The sequence below is a fragment of the Salmo trutta genome, chromosome 10 (genome assembly GCF_901001165.1).
Source record: "Salmo trutta chromosome 10, fSalTru1.1, whole genome shotgun sequence".
Classification (NCBI taxonomy): domain Eukaryota; kingdom Metazoa; phylum Chordata; class Actinopteri; order Salmoniformes; family Salmonidae; genus Salmo; species Salmo trutta.
In genome coordinates this window covers 13,305,693-13,322,556 of record NC_042966.1, presented here as the reverse complement: position 1 = coordinate 13,322,556, position 16,864 = coordinate 13,305,693, and the positions used below count along the sequence as shown (strand labels likewise).

The 16,864-nt window shown below is 42.3% G+C and overlaps 1 protein-coding gene across 4 annotated transcripts; it reads right to left on the bottom strand.

Annotated features, from left to right (window-relative positions):
• Positions 1–6,076: 6,076 nt before the first annotated feature.
• Positions 6,077–16,449, bottom strand: cep55l (centrosomal protein 55 like). Of its 4 annotated transcripts, none has more exons than XM_029764465.1 (9): positions 16,348–16,449; positions 15,583–15,782; positions 14,943–15,215; positions 12,438–12,491; positions 12,174–12,324; positions 11,185–11,507; positions 6,896–6,967; positions 6,634–6,765; positions 6,077–6,496 (listed from the first exon to the last, which is right to left on the bottom strand). In XM_029764465.1, exons 2-9 carry the CDS (start codon positions 15,766–15,768, stop codon positions 6,293–6,295), a joined length of 1,395 nt encoding a protein of 464 aa, XP_029620325.1. In that variant the 5' UTR covers positions 15,769–15,782; positions 16,348–16,449; the 3' UTR covers positions 6,077–6,292. The 4 variants fall into 4 exon arrangements, with proteins under 4 accessions (XP_029620325.1, XP_029620327.1, XP_029620326.1 ...); XM_029764467.1 differs by having other exon boundaries at positions 11,185–11,501; XM_029764466.1 differs by lacking the exon at positions 16,348–16,449 and adding an exon at positions 16,127–16,318.
• Positions 16,450–16,864: the final 415 nt, after the last annotated feature.

Genomic DNA, 16,864 nt, shown 5'->3' with positions numbered 1-16,864 from the left:
TGTGTTGACTTGACAGCTGTGTAGGAGTTTTGAACAACCCTTCCTCCTGTTTTGTTACATGCTGGCTGAAGACCTAGCTAGCCAGTAACTAGCTAACGCCAGACGCAGATGAAAGGGGAACCATATAAATACCTTTGCCGTAGATGAATAGGGTACATACAGTCAAAATTTGGCAACAGTAGAGTAGCTATCTGGCTATATAAACCACGGCCCTCAGCAAACACGTCTTCTCCGATGTTCGTTACAAGGTGGTACTTATTTAAATTAGATAAGCGAATATCATGTTACCATTGGTGTATTAAAACGAGAGTTAAGGTGACATGTGGGAAGGGACCAGTAAGTTTATTATCAAACTTTATCGATGTTGAAGCAACAGTCATTTTCCATACTTTGATCTGGTTTCCGTCAAATGTCATCCTATTATCATCTAATTTCCTGTTGGAACACAAATCTTCACCCCAGTCTAAGGTCATTTGCACTCCGAAGCAGGTTCACCTCCCTGACCAAGGTCCTTCTTGCCCGGTTGCTCTGTTTAGTCGGACAGACAACTCTAGGCAGAGTCTGTGTAGTTCCATTTTTTTTTCACTTCCCAATGATGCAGACCACTGTGCTCTTTGAAATTTGAAACACTCTAGAAATTGTTTTATACCCTTCCCCAGATATATGCCTTATCACAATTCTATCTCAGCGATCTACAGACAGTTCCTTGGACTTCATGGTATAGTTTCTGCTCTGACTTGCACTGTCAACTGTGGGACCTTATATAGACAGGTGTGTTTCTTTCTAAATCATGTCCAAACAATTGAATTGGCCACAGGTGGACTCCAATCAAGTTGTAGTGACATCTCAAGGATGATCAAAATAAATTGGATTAACCTGAGCTCAATTTGGAGCGTCATAGCAAAAGGTGTGAATACTTATGTAAATTAGATATTTCTGTATTTCATTTGCAATAAATGTGCAAAAATGTATAAATTATGTTTTCACTATGTCATTATGGGGTTATTGTGTGTAGATGGGTGAAAAAAATATATTTAATACATGTTGAATTCAGTCTGTAACAACAAAATGTGGAATAAGTCAGTTTCACACACATGCATGTGTTTTTACAGCAATAACGATGTAGGAGGATTATACAACATGTAAGTTTATATTCGTATGTTGTATATAGAAAGTTAAAGGCGCTCGTGGTCTCAAATAGCTGTAATTGACCTGTTTACTGTAATCACTAATTGGTGGTGTGATCAACTAAGGCCAGAAGCAGTGAAATACATTGGCTGTAAGTTCGAATCCCCCTTGAAGCAAGGTTTTCATTTGAGGAAAAAACGCTCCACTGTTGGTCCTCGAGTCAAATAGCGCATACAGTGCATTCGGGAGGTATTCAGACCCCTTGAGTTTTTCCACATTTTGTTATGTTACAGCCTTCTAAAATAGTTTTAATTCCTCATCAATCTACACACAATACCCCATAATGACAGCAAAAACAGGTTTAGATTATTTTTCACATTTATAAAAAAAAAAAAACTGAAATACTCTGTACTTTGTTGAAACACCTTTGGCAGTGATTACAGCGTTGAGTTTTCTTGGGTATGACGCTACAAGCTTGGCACCCCTATATTTGGGGAGTTTCTCCCATTCTTCTCTGCAGATCCTCTTAAGCTCTGTCAGGTTGGATGGGGAGCGTCGCTGCACAGCTATTTACAGGTCTCTCCAGAGAGGTTCGATCAGGTTCAAGTCTGGGCTCTGGCTGGGCCACTCAAGGACATTCTGACACTTGTCCCTGCGTTATCTTGGCTGTGTGCTTAGGGTCGTTGTCCTGTTGGAAGGTGCACCTTCGCCCCAGTCTGAGGTCATGAGCGCTTTGGAGAAGGTTTTCATCAAGGATCTCTCTGTACTTTGCTCCGTTTATCTTTCCTTCGATCCTAACTAGTCTTATAGTCCCTGCCGCTGAAAAACATCCCCATAGCATCATGCTGCTACCACCATGCTTCACTGTAGGGATGGTGCCAGGTTTCCTCTACACGTGAGGCTTGGCATTCAAGGCAAAGAGTTCAATCTTGGTTTCATCAGATCAGACATTTTCTTTTCTCATGGTCTGAGAGTCTTTAGGTGCCTTTTGGCAAACTCCAAGCGGGCTGTCATGCCTTTTACTGAGGAGTGGATTCCTCTGGCCACTATACAATAAAGGCCTGATTAGTGGAGTGCTGCAGAGATAGTTGTCCTTCTGGAAGGTTGTCCCATCTCCACAGAGGAACTCTGGAGCTCCATCGGGTTCTTGGTCACCACCCTGACCAAGGCCCTTCTCCCCTGATTGCTCAGTTTTTCCAGGCCGCCAGCTCTAGGAAGTGTCTTGGTGGTTCCAAACGTCTTCCATTTAAGAATGACACAATCCTTTCTCTGAGCTCTACGGACAATTCCTTTGACCTCACGGCTTGGTTTTTGCTTTGACATGCACTGCCAACTGTGGGACCTTATATAGACAGGTATGTGCCTTTACAAATCATGTCCAATCAATTGAATTTACCACAGGTGGACTCCAACCAAGTTGTAGAAACATCTCAAGGATTATCAATGGAAACAGGATGCACCTGAGCTCAATTTCGAGTCTCATAGCAAAGGGTCTGAATACTTATGTAAATAAGGTATTTCTGTTTTTTATTTTTAATACATTTACAAAAAAATCTAAAACCTGTTTTCGCTTTGTCATTATGGGTTATTGTATGTAGATTGGTGAGTACGATTTTCTTTAATCCATTTTAGAATAAAGTTGTAACATAACAAAACGTGAAAAAAGTCAAGGGGTTTGAATACTTTCCGAATGCACCTTATATGACAAAGTAGATGATTATAAAAATGCATATAAAACATTGCGTGTAGACGTCCATGTAAAATAGCCTATGCAATATGACTATTAGGCCATAGCAGTATGTTTATCTGCACGGCTGAAAGACGTAGCTCCTCATTAAATTCATTCTTTATCCTCATTTACAAGCTGCTGGCTGCACTTCCCTTCTCAACACGCTAACATAATATGATTGATTACTTTCCTCTTCAGGGATTCTTTTGAATCTACCCATCTCTCGTGCCAGAGGGAGGGTGCCGGATCTTAGCTGCACACAAACAAACCTTTTGCCTTTTGTTAGATTCAGATTTACATATGGTTCAGGCCCGTAGTTCTCTTTGATAAGAATATATGTTATAAGTTTAGGTTTAAACCAAATATCAGCTGCCCATTTTTCCTTTTTGATCAGAAAAAGCTTGTCCTTGCTTTGGACCACATGGCAATTTGTTCCTGAATATATATATATATATACTGCAAATCAGTTTCACCAAAAAATGTATCATTCTCTAGCCCACGGATAGTTAGAAGTAAGCTTCTAGTCAAATACATTTTGTGATTCCGTGTTCTGGCATATGTATCAGTCTATTCCATAGACGCACCATGTCACCCTTTTGCCTAACTACTGTACACACTGTTCCCAACCCATATCTCAACAGACGGCCAGGTTTGAAGTCAGTCTGTGCACACACCAAGAAAGCAGCGGATTGCTCTGTTTTGAACATTGTTACAATTGGTACGTACTTCGGATCCCCATACCCCAGCAGGATAGTCCATCACAGGACACAGGATTTATACAGCTGAGAATAAGCACAGTAATCAAGGTCCTTACTTAATTTTGTTTAACACTGACCCCAAGGCTCTACCTGCATAATTTGCTAGTGATCTCATGCCGTATTTAAAGGTAATGTGGTCATCCATGTTATTTATAGAGCCCAGTGTAGAATAATGGGGTTGTACCAAAACAAAAGTTGTGTGCATTTCTCTGCATGCCCTACTTTCTGAAATGAGCAACCTGAGTCTTCTCTTGATTTATCGTTAGTCTTCATTTAGTACACCATCAATGAACAATATCCAACATATTCTGGAGGTCATCTTCGGTCTCAGCAAGGAGAACTATGTCAACAAGATGCCCAGGAATATATCTGCAACTTCAACACCAAGTTGAGCATGTTTGATTTGTAGTGCAAAAACGAACATTTAGTGCAAATAAAGTGGGTTTTGAGTACATCTCCCTGCTTCACACTGTAAGGGGTTGGAAACCAGACAGTCCTAAGGTCCCTGACCTGAACACATGCAACTGGAGCCCGATAAAGAGCTTTCATAGCATCAGAAAACCTTACATGAATTGCCATTGTAATTAGTCTAAAAGCAAGGTCTCTATTCACCCAATCAAAGCGTTCTGAAAATCAATAAAACAGGCAAAAGTTGGTTCTCTCTTGAATTCTAGCCTGGACCATTGTAGAGACAGTATAGCTATGGTCTATACAGGCTCAGGCTTTCCTAAAGCCATTCTGTTCATCTGGAAGCTGACCGGACAGTTCTAGATAGTGGGAGAGCCTGTTATTTAGGATGCAGGACTACAGTTTACATGCGGTGCTAATGTTACTAATCCCTCATTAGTTTAAAGGGATTTTAGGCTCGTTTTTGGAAGATTTGGGGATAGGGTTGATTATGGATTGGTACCATACAGATGGAATAATGCCCTTCTCAAAACAAGCCTGGAAGAGTTCAAATAGTGTTTGGGACAACATAGGCGATTACAAAACTTCATTAGACAAATCAATTCATGTAGCTTTCTTTGGTTTAGCAAGCTAAACCACCTTTCTGACTTCTAGATTGACAGGCGTTCAGATACTGGTTAGGGGAGTATGACTCTGTATTTCCTCCTCCAACTTAAAGCTAACATAAAAGTGCAACATCTCTTTCCCATTTCCCAAAAACACTATCAGTTTGACAGTGAAACTCGCCATTTTCCAGTGCAATTTCGATGTGAAATGTATCTCCCTCCAAAACCGTTGTGGGTTGTTGGTCTGTAGCTGTAAATAAATGTAATTCTGCATTTAAAAAGTAGAAAAATACTAATGTGGGATTTAAACCCTTGCCACAATCTGCGACAACTATGCGCTCTGCACTGTGAGCTATATGAGCAGTCATTCAAATGCATTTGATCCATACTGAACAAAAATATAAAAGCAACATGCAATGCATTGGACCCATATTTCATGAGCTGAAATAAAAGATCCCAGAAATGTTCCAGAAAACTCTTTCTGATTGGCTGTGGGCGGGCCTATGCCCTCCCAGGCCCACCCATGGCTGCGCCCCTGCCCAGTCGTGAAATCCATAGATTAGGGCCTAATGAATTTATTTCAATTGACCGATTTCCTTATACGAACTGTTACTCAGTAAAATATGACATTTTTGCATGTTGCATTTATATTTTTGTTCAGTATAGTTGTTTATCAGAACGTGCCTTTGAACTTCTGCAAAGTATGCTTTCATGAATAAGTGTTGGATCACGTTGCCGATATTAATTGACTGATACGGAATTTGAACCGGATATAATCACGGCCAGCTGTGCAGGTTATCACAGGGCAAAGTCTGCCAGGATATCTGATGGGAACAGCTAATGTAACGTTTGATCACCTGTACGTTGACGATTGTAATTCGCTGAGGCAGATTGAGACTGAGCAAGTGTTTAAACTTAGACTTTTCTAATGTTCGCAAGTATGGCCTGTAATGGGACATTTTAATTATGTGTCTAACCTTGTGAAACTGTCCTATTATAATATCCTGTTCTTGGGAGTATCAACCTGCATTGCAATCCAGCATGCTCCTTCGTCCTTGTATAGATAAAAGTTCTGCCCAAGAACAGGAAACTATAAAGATATGCGCTTATCACCAAATACTTCGGAATTCAGACTGTCTGCACTGCGGTGTGTAACTCTTATTCTCAGAGCTCAGAAATAAAGAATCTTGGTTTCACTTGGACTCCAGCAGATCCTTATTTTATAATATCCACTACAGGCCCCAAAGAAACTATGTGGGGAATACTTGTTTCATGTGGATCTAAATCAGCTTCAGGTAGCCTAATCTGCTCTAAACAAAAACCTTTCCAAAAAAAGACAATATACACACTCACCCTTGCAGATAAAAAAAAAGGAAAACCACTTACAAAGCCATAAATAACTGTTTTACATAAGTTCTGTATCAAAACAATCCACACAACATTATACATCTGGAAAAAAGATTTCAGAAAATAGTTTATTCTTGTCAAAAAAAGTCACTAATTTCTTTTGAAACAAAAGACTGGTAAACAAATCTTCAGGATCTTACAGTAGATCACTGACATTTCACTTTAAAAACAACACGACATGAGAAAAAATATGTAAAAATAACAAAAGCAAGACAGACTGGACAGATGTACTCCCTTTTTAATTCCCTATAGGCTGTTCAAGTGAAACAGTAGTCCAGGTGGGCCAGCAGTTCTCTGTGCTGACTAGTGGCGTATGGAGCTCTGCACTTTGGACACTCCAGGAAACTCTCGTCCAGGAGGTTTTTGGAGGTTGAGGTGGGGATGGGACCCTCAATGGACAGCCTCTCAAACTCAGGCTTGTAAGAACTTGGCTCAGAGAAATGAGGCTCGCTCTGCTGTTTCTATAATAATAAATACAAATTAATAAATTGGTCTACAGTTGCTTATCTGAAGACAGCAAATGTATTCATGATGACTCATTTGAAAAGCAGAAATGTCAAAAGAATTGATCCGTGAAGCAACATTTCACAACACTTACTTGATTGCTGGATTCTAGTCTTGTGATTTGGTCCCGAGCCTTGTGCAGCTCTTTCAGGACCTTGTGCAGCTGATGCTGTAAACTCTGTCGATCAAGCTTCTCGTTCCCAAAGTCTTTGGCAGACTGCTGGATCTGGGGGGAATAGACAAAAGCAAATCAAGAGAGCACAGCAGATCTTGGACGTTCCATTGCATAAGAGATGTTATATAACTGATTATTTCACAATCTAGAGTCAGGAATGGTTTACGTTGCCAACACATACATGTTGCTCCAGTATAGCAACTCTCCTCTGCTCCTCGTTTTGGTTTAACAGAGTTTTCTGGAGTAGATTCACCTGAAGAGAAAAGTATTTGTCTTAAAAATAAAATAAGGAGATTGGAACAGTGGGAAAGTGTACAGGGGGGGGGGGGGAAAGAAGGTAGAAGGTCACAGACGGGAAAGTGGCAGAGAGAAAGGGATCACTCCCTTCTCCAGAGGGTATGGTATACTAATATATATATACTGATATATATCAGTTGAAGTCGGAAGTTTATATACACTTAGGTTGGAGTCATTCAAACTCATTTTTCAACCACTCCACAAATTTCTAGTTAACAAACTATAGTTTTGGCAAGTCGGTTAGAACATCTACCTTGTGCATGACACAAGTCATTTTTCCAACAATTGTTTACAGACAGATTATTTCACTTATAATTCACTGTATCACAATTCCAGTGGGTCAGAAGTTTACATACACTAAGTTGACTGTGCCTTTAAACAGCTTGGAAAATTCCAGAAAATGATGTCATGGCTTTAGAAGCTTCTGATGGAGGTGTACCTGTGGATATATTTCAAGGCCTACCTTCAAACTCAGTGCCTCTTTGCTTGACATCATGGGAAAATAAAATGAAATCCGCCAAGACCTCAGAAAAAAAAAATTGTAGACCTCCACAAGTCTGGTTCATCCTTGGGAGAAATTTCCAAACGCCTGAAGGTACCACGTTCATCTGTACAATCAATAGTACGCAAGTATAAACACCATGGGACCACACAGCCGTCATACTGCTCAGGAAGGAGATGCGTTCTGTCTCCTAGAGATGAACGGACTTTGGTGCGAAAAGTACAAATCAATCCCAGAACAACAGCAAAGGACCTTGTGAAGATGCTGGAAGAAACAGGTACAAAAGTATCTATATCCACAGTAAAACGAGTCCTATATCAACATAACCTGAAAGGCCGCTCAGCAAGAAGCCACTGCTCCAAAACCGCCATAAAAAAGACAGACTATGGTTTGCAACTGCACATTGGGACAAAGATTGTACTTTTTGGAGAAATGTCCTCTGGTCTGATGAAACAAAAACATAACTGTTTGGCCATAATGACCATCGTTATGTTTGGAGGAAAAAGGGGAAGGCTTGCAAGCCAAAGAATACCATGCCAACCGTGAAGCACAGGGGTGGCAGCATCATGTTGTGGGGGTGCTTTGCTGCAGGAGGGACTGGTGCACTTCACAAAATAGATGGCATCATGAGGAAAATTATGTGGATATATTGAAGCACCAGCTCTAGACATCAGTCAGGAAGTTAAAGCTTGGTCGCAAATGGGTCTTCCAAATGGACAATGACCCCCAAGACCTCAATCCTAACGAAAATTTGTGGGTAGAACTGAAAAAGCGTGAGCGAGCAAGGAGGCCTACAAACCTGACTCAGTTACACCAGTTCTGTCAGGAGGAATGGACCAAAATTCACCCAACTTATTGTGGGAAGCTTGTGGAAGGCTACCTGAAACGTTTGACCCAAGTTAAACAATTTAAAGGCAATGCTGGCAAATACTAATTGAGTGTATGTAAACTTCTGACCCACTGGGAATGTGATGAAAGAAATAAAAGCTGAAATAAATCATTCTCTCGACTATTATTCTGACATTTCACATTCTCAAAATAAAGTGGTGACCCTAACTGACCTAAGACAGGGAATTTTTACTAGGAATAGATGTTGGGAATCGTGAAAAACTAATTTTAAATGTATTTGGCTGAGGTGTATGTAAACTTCCGACTTCAACTGTGTGTGTGTATATATACAAAAACATTGGACACACCTTCAAATTAGTGGATTTGGCTATTTCAGCCACACCGTTTGCTGGCAGGTGTATAAAATCGAGCACACAGCCATGCAATCTCCATAGTAAAAGTAAATGCATGCTTTTCAATCGATCACTGCCCGCACCTGCCCGTCCATCCAGCATCACTACTCTGGACGGCTCTGACTTAGAATACGTGGACAACTACAAATACCTAGGTGTCTGGCTAGACTGTAAACTCTCCTTCCAGACTCACATTAAGCATCTCCAATCCAACATTAAATATAGAATCGGCTTCCTATATCGCAACAAAGCATCCTTCACTCATGCTGCCAAACATACCCTTGTAAAACTGACCACCCTACCGATCCTCGACTTCGGCGATGTCATCTATAAAATAGCCTCCAACACTCTACTCAACAAATTGGATGCAGTCTATCACAGTGCCATCCGTTTTGTCACCAAAGCCCCATACACTACCCACCACTGCAACCTGTACGCTCTCGTTGGTTGGCCCTCGCTTCATACTCGTCGCCAAACCCACTGGTTACAGGTTATCTACAAGTCTCTGCTAGGTAAAGCCTCGCCTTATCTCAGCTCACTGGTCACCATAGCAGCACCCACTCGTAGCACGCGCTCCAGCAGGTATATCTCACTGGTCACCCCCAAAGTCAATTCCTCCTTTGGGCGCCTTTCCTTCCAGTTCTCTGCTGCCAATGACTGGAACGAACTGCAAAAATCACTGAAGCTGGAGACTCATATCTCCCTCACTAGCTTGAAGCACCAGCTGTCAGAGCAGCTCACAGATCACTGCACCTATACATAGCCCATCTGTAAACAGCCCATCTATCTACCTCATCCCCATACTGTATTTATTTATTTATCTTGCGCCTTTGCACCCCAGCATCTCTACTTGCACATTCATCTTCTGCACATCTACCATTCCAGTGTTTATTTGCTATATTGTAATTACTTCACCACCATTGCCTATTTATTGCCTTAACTCCCTTATCTTACCTCATTTGCACTCACTCACTGTACTTTAGTTTTTTTTCTACTGTATTATTGACTGTATGTTTTGTTTATTCCCTGTGTAACTCTGTTGTTGTATGTGTCTAATTGCTAGGCTTTATCTTGGCCAGGTCGCAGTTGCAAATGAGAACTTGTTCTCAACTAGCCAACCTGGTTAAATAAAGGTTTAAAAAAAAGACAAACATTGGCAGTAGAATTGCCTTACTGAATAGCTCAGAGACTTTCAATGTGGCACCGTCATAGGATGCCACCTTTCTAACAAGTCAGTTCATCAAATTTCTGCCCTGCTAGAGCTGCACCGGTCAACTGTAAGTGCTGTTATTGTGAAGTGGAAATGTCTAGGAGCAACAACGGCTCAGCCGCAAAGTGGTAGGCCACACAAGCTCACAGAACGGGACCGCTGTGTGCTGAAGCACGTAAAAATCATCTATCCTCGGTTGCAACACTCACTACCGAGTTCCAAACTGCTTCTGGAAGCAACGTCAGCACAAGAACAGTTTGTCGGGAGCTTCATGAAATAGGTTTCCATGGCCGAGCAGCCGCACACAATGCTAAGATCACCATGCGCAATGCCAACTTCTGGCTGGAGTGGTGTAAAGTTCGCCGCCATTTGACTTTGGGGAAGTGTTAACGCGTTCTCTCGATGGATGAATCAAGCTTCACCATCTGGTAGTCCGACGGACAAATCTGTGAATGGCGGATGCCAGGAGATCACTACCTGCCCCAATGTATAGTGTCAACTGTAAAGTTTGGTGGAGGAGGAATAATGGTCTGGGGCTGTTTTTAATGGTTCAGGCTAGGCCCCTTAGTTCCAGTGAAGGGAAATCTTAATGCTACACCATACAATCACATTCTAGACGATTCCGTGATTCCAACTTTGTTGCAACAGTTTGGGGAAGGCCCTTTCCTGTTTTAGCATGACAATGCCCCCCCGCACAAAGCAAGGTCCATACAAAAATGGTTTGTCAAGATTGGTGTGGGAGAGCTTGACTGGCCTGCACAGAGCCCTGACCTCAACCCCATCAAACAACTTTGGGATGAATTTGAACGCCGACTGCTAGCCACCTAATCGCCCAACATCAGTGCATCAGTGCATAAATGCTCTTCTGGCTGAATGGAAGCAAGTCCCCACAGCAATTTCCAACATATAGTGGAAAGCCTTCCCAGAAGAGCGGAGGCTGTTATAGCAGCAAAGAGGGGACCAACTCCACATTAATGCACATGATTTTGGAATGAGATGTTTGACGAGCAGGCGTCCATGTAGTGTATGTGGTCTGGCACAGAAAACTGTCATTAAATCCCCAACCATATTGAACTGCTAAATTAAACTCCAACCTCTACCCGGCAACTTTTCCACAGGCCGTGGTTGCAAAAGAGAATGCTTTATAATCAACTCACCTAGCCAAACAACGTTGCATAATAAACACACCAAGACCACATCTCCCTGGCGTATAACTATACCTGCAGCAGCAGCTCAGCAGACCTCTTCCTCTCCTCCTCCAGCCTGGCGTCCATGCTGTCCAGCTCGGACCGCATTCTGTCGGCGCGGTCAGCCGAGTACTTCCTCTCCTCGCCGACTGTGTGTTTGCTGCTGAGGCGCTCGGCCTGGAGCTGCTCCCGGGCCTCGACCAACTCCATGCACCGCTCCTCGTACCGCCTCTGGAGCTCGCCCAGCTCCCCCTGGGCCCGCGCCGCCGCCTCCTTCTGGGCCTCCACGTGCCGCTTGGCCTGCAGCAGCAGCTTGTCGTAGTACTCCTGCAGCTGGGACGAAGACTTCTCTGGTGCTGGGGGAAAAGGAAGCAGGGTTAGAGTCTTACATGCTCCTCTATACCAGGGGTATACAACTCTTACCCTACGAGGTCCGGAGAATGCTGGTTTTCTGTTCAGCCTGAAACGTAACATTTCACCCACCTGGTGTCCCAGGTCTAAATCAGTCCGTGATTAGAGGGGAACGATGAAAGAAAGCAGTGGAACTGGCTTCGAGGTCCAGTGTTGAGTTTGAGGGCTCTAAGCAACACTTATAAAACGACCCCTAGGAAATACTATTTTCAAGTAGACTGTGCTTTACCAAAGTAATAGCTAATTAGTAATGCTTAATTAATAGCTAGTTGATAACAGATAATTAAGTAACTTTCTAGTCCAAACACAGATTAACAAGCATTAGCCCCTAGAGTAGGTCCGGAGCATGCTGGTTCTGTTCTACCTGATAATTAATTGCACCCAACTGGTGTCCCAGGTCTAAAATCAGTCCCTGATTAGAGGGGGAAAAATGGAAAAAACGCAGTGGAACTGTCTTTGAGGTCCAGAGTTGAGTTTGAGGGCCCTAAAGGATAATTATTTTAACCACATGGGAAAAAATGTCTAGTGTTGAATCAGCCTTTATAATGCATTTTGGGATCTGCCGATTTAACAGTGGATTTACTCTTGACAGCAAACGCCCCTTTTTTTACCGTCCGAACAGCCTTCTTTGTGTTGTTGTTGGAGTGCTTGGTTGGCTTGATTTAGTTGCTGCTCCAACTCAACGGTCCTGGCCAGGACTTCCTTCACATAGGCCTCTCGCTGCTGATCATAAACCAGCCACTGTTGGTTCTTCTCCAAAGCCTTTTTGTAAACCGAGGAAAAACACATACTTTGGGGGGTTAGATTACACAATTTTCCTTAGCACTCAAAGAAAGACAATGGCATATTTAATCTTGACAAGTTGTTCAACTCACATCTCTCAAGTGATCCTCAACTACTGCAACCTCACCGGTGAGTCCCTGGCCATTCTATCAAATTGTAAAGAAAACACAGGTATTAGCCTATATCAAAACGATGACATAGGTGTTAACAACCTCTTTCTACATGAAGACTTGGTCTGTTCTATGTGGACCAGAGTGAAGGAAAAGCAGCCAACAAGTGCTTGGCATATGTGGGAACTGTTGGAAAAGCATTCCAGGTGAATCTGGTTGAGAGAATGCCAAGAGTGTGCAAAGCTATCATCAAGGCAATGGGTGGCTACCTTGAAGAATCTAAACTATATTTTCATTTGTTTAACACTTTTTTGGTTACTACATGATTCCATATGTGTTTTTTCATAGTTGATGTCTTCACTATTATTCTACAATGTTGAAAATAGTAAAGAAAGAAAAACCCTTGAATGAGGTGTGTCCAAACTAATACATCTAGTGTATAAGAAGCAATTATTAGTACCATAATTGTCATATATATATTTTTTATATATATTTACACGATGATTGACCACTTTTCCATTCACAGTCATGGGAGATCCTGTCTTCTGCTAACAATGCCTTCTGCTAACAGGGCAGTCGTTCTCCCCTGGCTCAGGCCCTTAACTACACTTCGAGAGGAGTCATGGGTTCATAAACTCGTAAACTTCTTCCAGATGGTAATCCCATCCTGTAATACCGAGACTGGCTGATCATATGACGGGGGAATTATGTACAGCATGGTAATGCCGTCGGTGAGGAGGGCCTGTCAGGAGGCGGATTTCCTTGACCTCATGGATATTCCAAAGTTGGAGACGGAGAGATGTAAAACGAGCTCTCTCTTGATGAATAAGACTACTGGCTTTCCTCATATCACAGAGCCACCTGATCTGAGAGTAAACAAGTATTATGTCAGACGACATGACATTCTGAAAGCAACTGCTGCCATCTAGAGTGTAAAAAGAGAGTTTCACCTTGAGATTTGGAATGCCCCATGACCACAACATTCATACAGGAAACTGTAACACATCTTAATATGGAGGGGAGTGAACTTCAGTGTCATCTTGTTACACGTACACTACATGATCAAAAGTATGTGGACACCTGCTCGTCAAATAGCTCATTTCAAAATCATGGGCATTAATATGGAGTTGGTCCCCCCCTTTGCTGCTATAACAGCCTCCACTCTTCTGGGAAGGCTTTCCACTAGATATTGGAACATTGCTGCGGGGACTTGCTTCCATTCAGCCACAAGAGCATTAGTAAGGTCGGGCGCTGATGTTGGGCGATTAGGCCGGCAGTCGGAGTTCCAATTCATCCCATAGGTGTTCGATGGGGTTGAGGTCAGGGCTCTGTGCAGGTAAGTCAAGTTCCTCCACACTGATCTTGACAAACCATTTCTTTACAGTTGGCACTATGCATTGGGGCAAGTAGCGTTCTCTTGGCATCTGCCAAACCCATATTCATTCATTGGAATGCAAGATGGTTAAGCGTGATTCATCACTCCAGAGAATGCATATCAACTGCTCCAGAGTCCGGCTTCTCGGCCATGGAAACCCATTTAATGAAGCTCCCGATTAACAGTTATTGTGCAGATGTTGCTTCCAGAGGCAGTTTGGAACTCGGTAGTGTGTCTCGCAACCGAGGACAGACTATTTGTACGCGCTACAGCACTTGGCAGTCACGTTCTGTGAGCTTGTGTGGCCTACCAATTAATTTACACTTCTCAATGACATTTATTTTTTGGGTACTTTTTGCCTCTTTTTCTCCCCAATTTCATGATATTCAATTGGTAGTTACAGTCTTGTCCCATTGCTGCAACTCCCGTACGGACTCGGGAGAGGCGAATCACGACCTCGCCAAGCCAGACTGCTTCTTGACACTGCCCGCTTAACCTGCAAGCCAGCCGCACCAATGTGTCGGAGGAAACACCGTACAGCTGACGACCGAAGTCAGCTTGCTTGCCCCCAGACCGCCACAACGAGTCGCTAGAGCGCAATGCGGCAAAGACATCCCAACCGGCCAAACCCTCCCCTAACGACGGTGGGCCAATTGTGCACCGCCCCATGGGTCTCCCGGTTGCGACACAGCCCGGGATCGACCCGGATCTGTAGTGATGCCTCTAGCACTGCGATGCAGTGCTTTTGACCGCCGGCCACTCGGGAGGACCCACTTCACAATAACAGCACCTACAGTTTACGAGGGCAGCTCTAGCAGGGCAGAAATTTGACAAACTGACTTGATGGAAAGGTGCCACATTGAAAGTCACTGAGCTCTTCGGTAAGGCCATTCTACTGACAATATTTGTCTATGGAGATCACATGGCTGTGTGCTCGATTATATACACCTGTCAGCAATGGGTGTGGCTCTAATAACCAAATCCACTCATTTGAAGGGATGTCCACATACTTTTGTATATATAGTGTACATTCTCTCCATAACTCAGCCTTGGCTAACAAAATGGATCAAAGTCTAGGCACCCTCAGCAGACTGAAAATTCCTCTCACCCACCTGTAAATCAGGACCCTGTTTCTCCAGTGCCTGACACCTTGCCGACACTGCCACCAATTTGTTCTTCAGATTCCCTGTCTCCTCCGAGAGGGACTGGAACAGTTTCTCTCTGTACTCGGCCTCTCTCCTCCCCTGGTCCAGCTGAGCCTGGAGCGAGGCCACCACCTCTCCCCCATTGGAATGCAGATGTTGTCTCAGAGTCTCTAGCTCCTTGTCCTTAGCCAGCAGCTGCTGAGTGTTCCTCTCTCTCAACGTCTCCAGAGACAGAATCCTCTGCAATCAATTGTAACGTTTTAATGAATTGAATGAAATGTGGTAGTGCACAAAAATGCTTAAATGAGCATATCACAACTCCATCAAGACAGAATTTCAAAAGCAACGGTTTACAAAATGACACACCCATGATGCGCAAAATGCTAAACCCAGACTTCCACAATGTCATATGGTCAAGTTTATGAATATATTGAGTGAAAAGGTTGTTTTGGTTTAAAATAGTTGCTGTTTATGAATGTAGGCTACATCAGCACTACTATATCAATCCTATTACATTTGGACTCTATAACTTAATAATAATAATAATCATTGGGCTGGCAATACTGCTTAGCCCAAACGTCTGCACAAACTACTACGCTTTAGCTACCTCCAGCAGTTTGCTTTTGTCTGAGTCTGGTGGCCTCTCTGTTCGTTTTGACATTTCCTCCATCTTCTGCTTCAGATGAGCATTCTCCTTCCTGAGTCTGTCCATTTCTGCTTCTGCCTGTTTTGAGCCACTGGATTTAAAGCCTAACTTGTTGACAATGGTCTCCTTGGTGCCTTTTGATGCCATGTCTGGAGTGTTACCTAGAAAAACGATTTTGAAGTTGAATGTTTATACTAAACGTTAACAATTAAATCACTCACATTTCATTCAATGGCACATTTCCAATCAAGTCTAAATATATCTAGTTAGGTAGGCAATAGAACAGGCAATACTAAAGTTTATTTCATTAGGCCTAAATGAAATTCATTTTGCACTTGCAGTGAGGCCTAGTTATTGAAATTAGCATGCCAGACAAAACAGACACTCAAGCACAAACCAACAGAAGAACATGCCTAACTGAAAAAAAGTTTAATAGGTACTATAACTTCACAACTGAATGTTATAGCTAGTTATCTAGCTAACAAACTACAGAACATAATCTTACCAAAAAGATACAGATCATTTGCTAGAATTTGTCGGCCATATATTTCTCTTGAGTTGGTGACTAATGCTAGCTAGTGACGTTACGTTATGTGCCTGTCAAAAGTATCTGGTCTGGCTAACAACACAGCTAACTAGCTAAGCGTTTGATCGTTCAACCCAAACTGTTTTCTAGTGTTAAGAAAACATGTATGCATCTTTAAATACTCATAAAATATAACTCACAATATAGACCACTGTTTCCAAAATAACATTCTAGGACGCTTGACTTGTGAGAATGAAATGGCCACTTTCTACCTTCCTAGTTGAAAAGTTTGAATACAGCGCGTCTGGGCGTCATATCCGGGAGTCAGATCATGACGCTGGCACTCCTTTTTTTTAAAAATCAACCACCACTAGAGGGAAAATTGCTATCAGTAACAAAGTAAAGGAAGTTTCATTTAAAATGCTACATAGAATTTATCCTGTGAAACATGTTTTGGAAAGATTCAAGCTGAATATTGACTATAAATGTGATTTCTGTGGAATGGAGTAGACCATTTTGCATTTGTTTTTTGCCTGTATTTATAGTATAGTAATAGTATAGTAATTTTTTGGATTGACATTCAGAATTGTATTACAGAAAAATAGGACCGGTTGTACAATTTAATGGTTTTGATATAATGATTTATTTCAGAAATTCTGACATTGATAAAGATGTAGTATATGTAATTCAACTGCTAATAATATTAGGTACATTTCA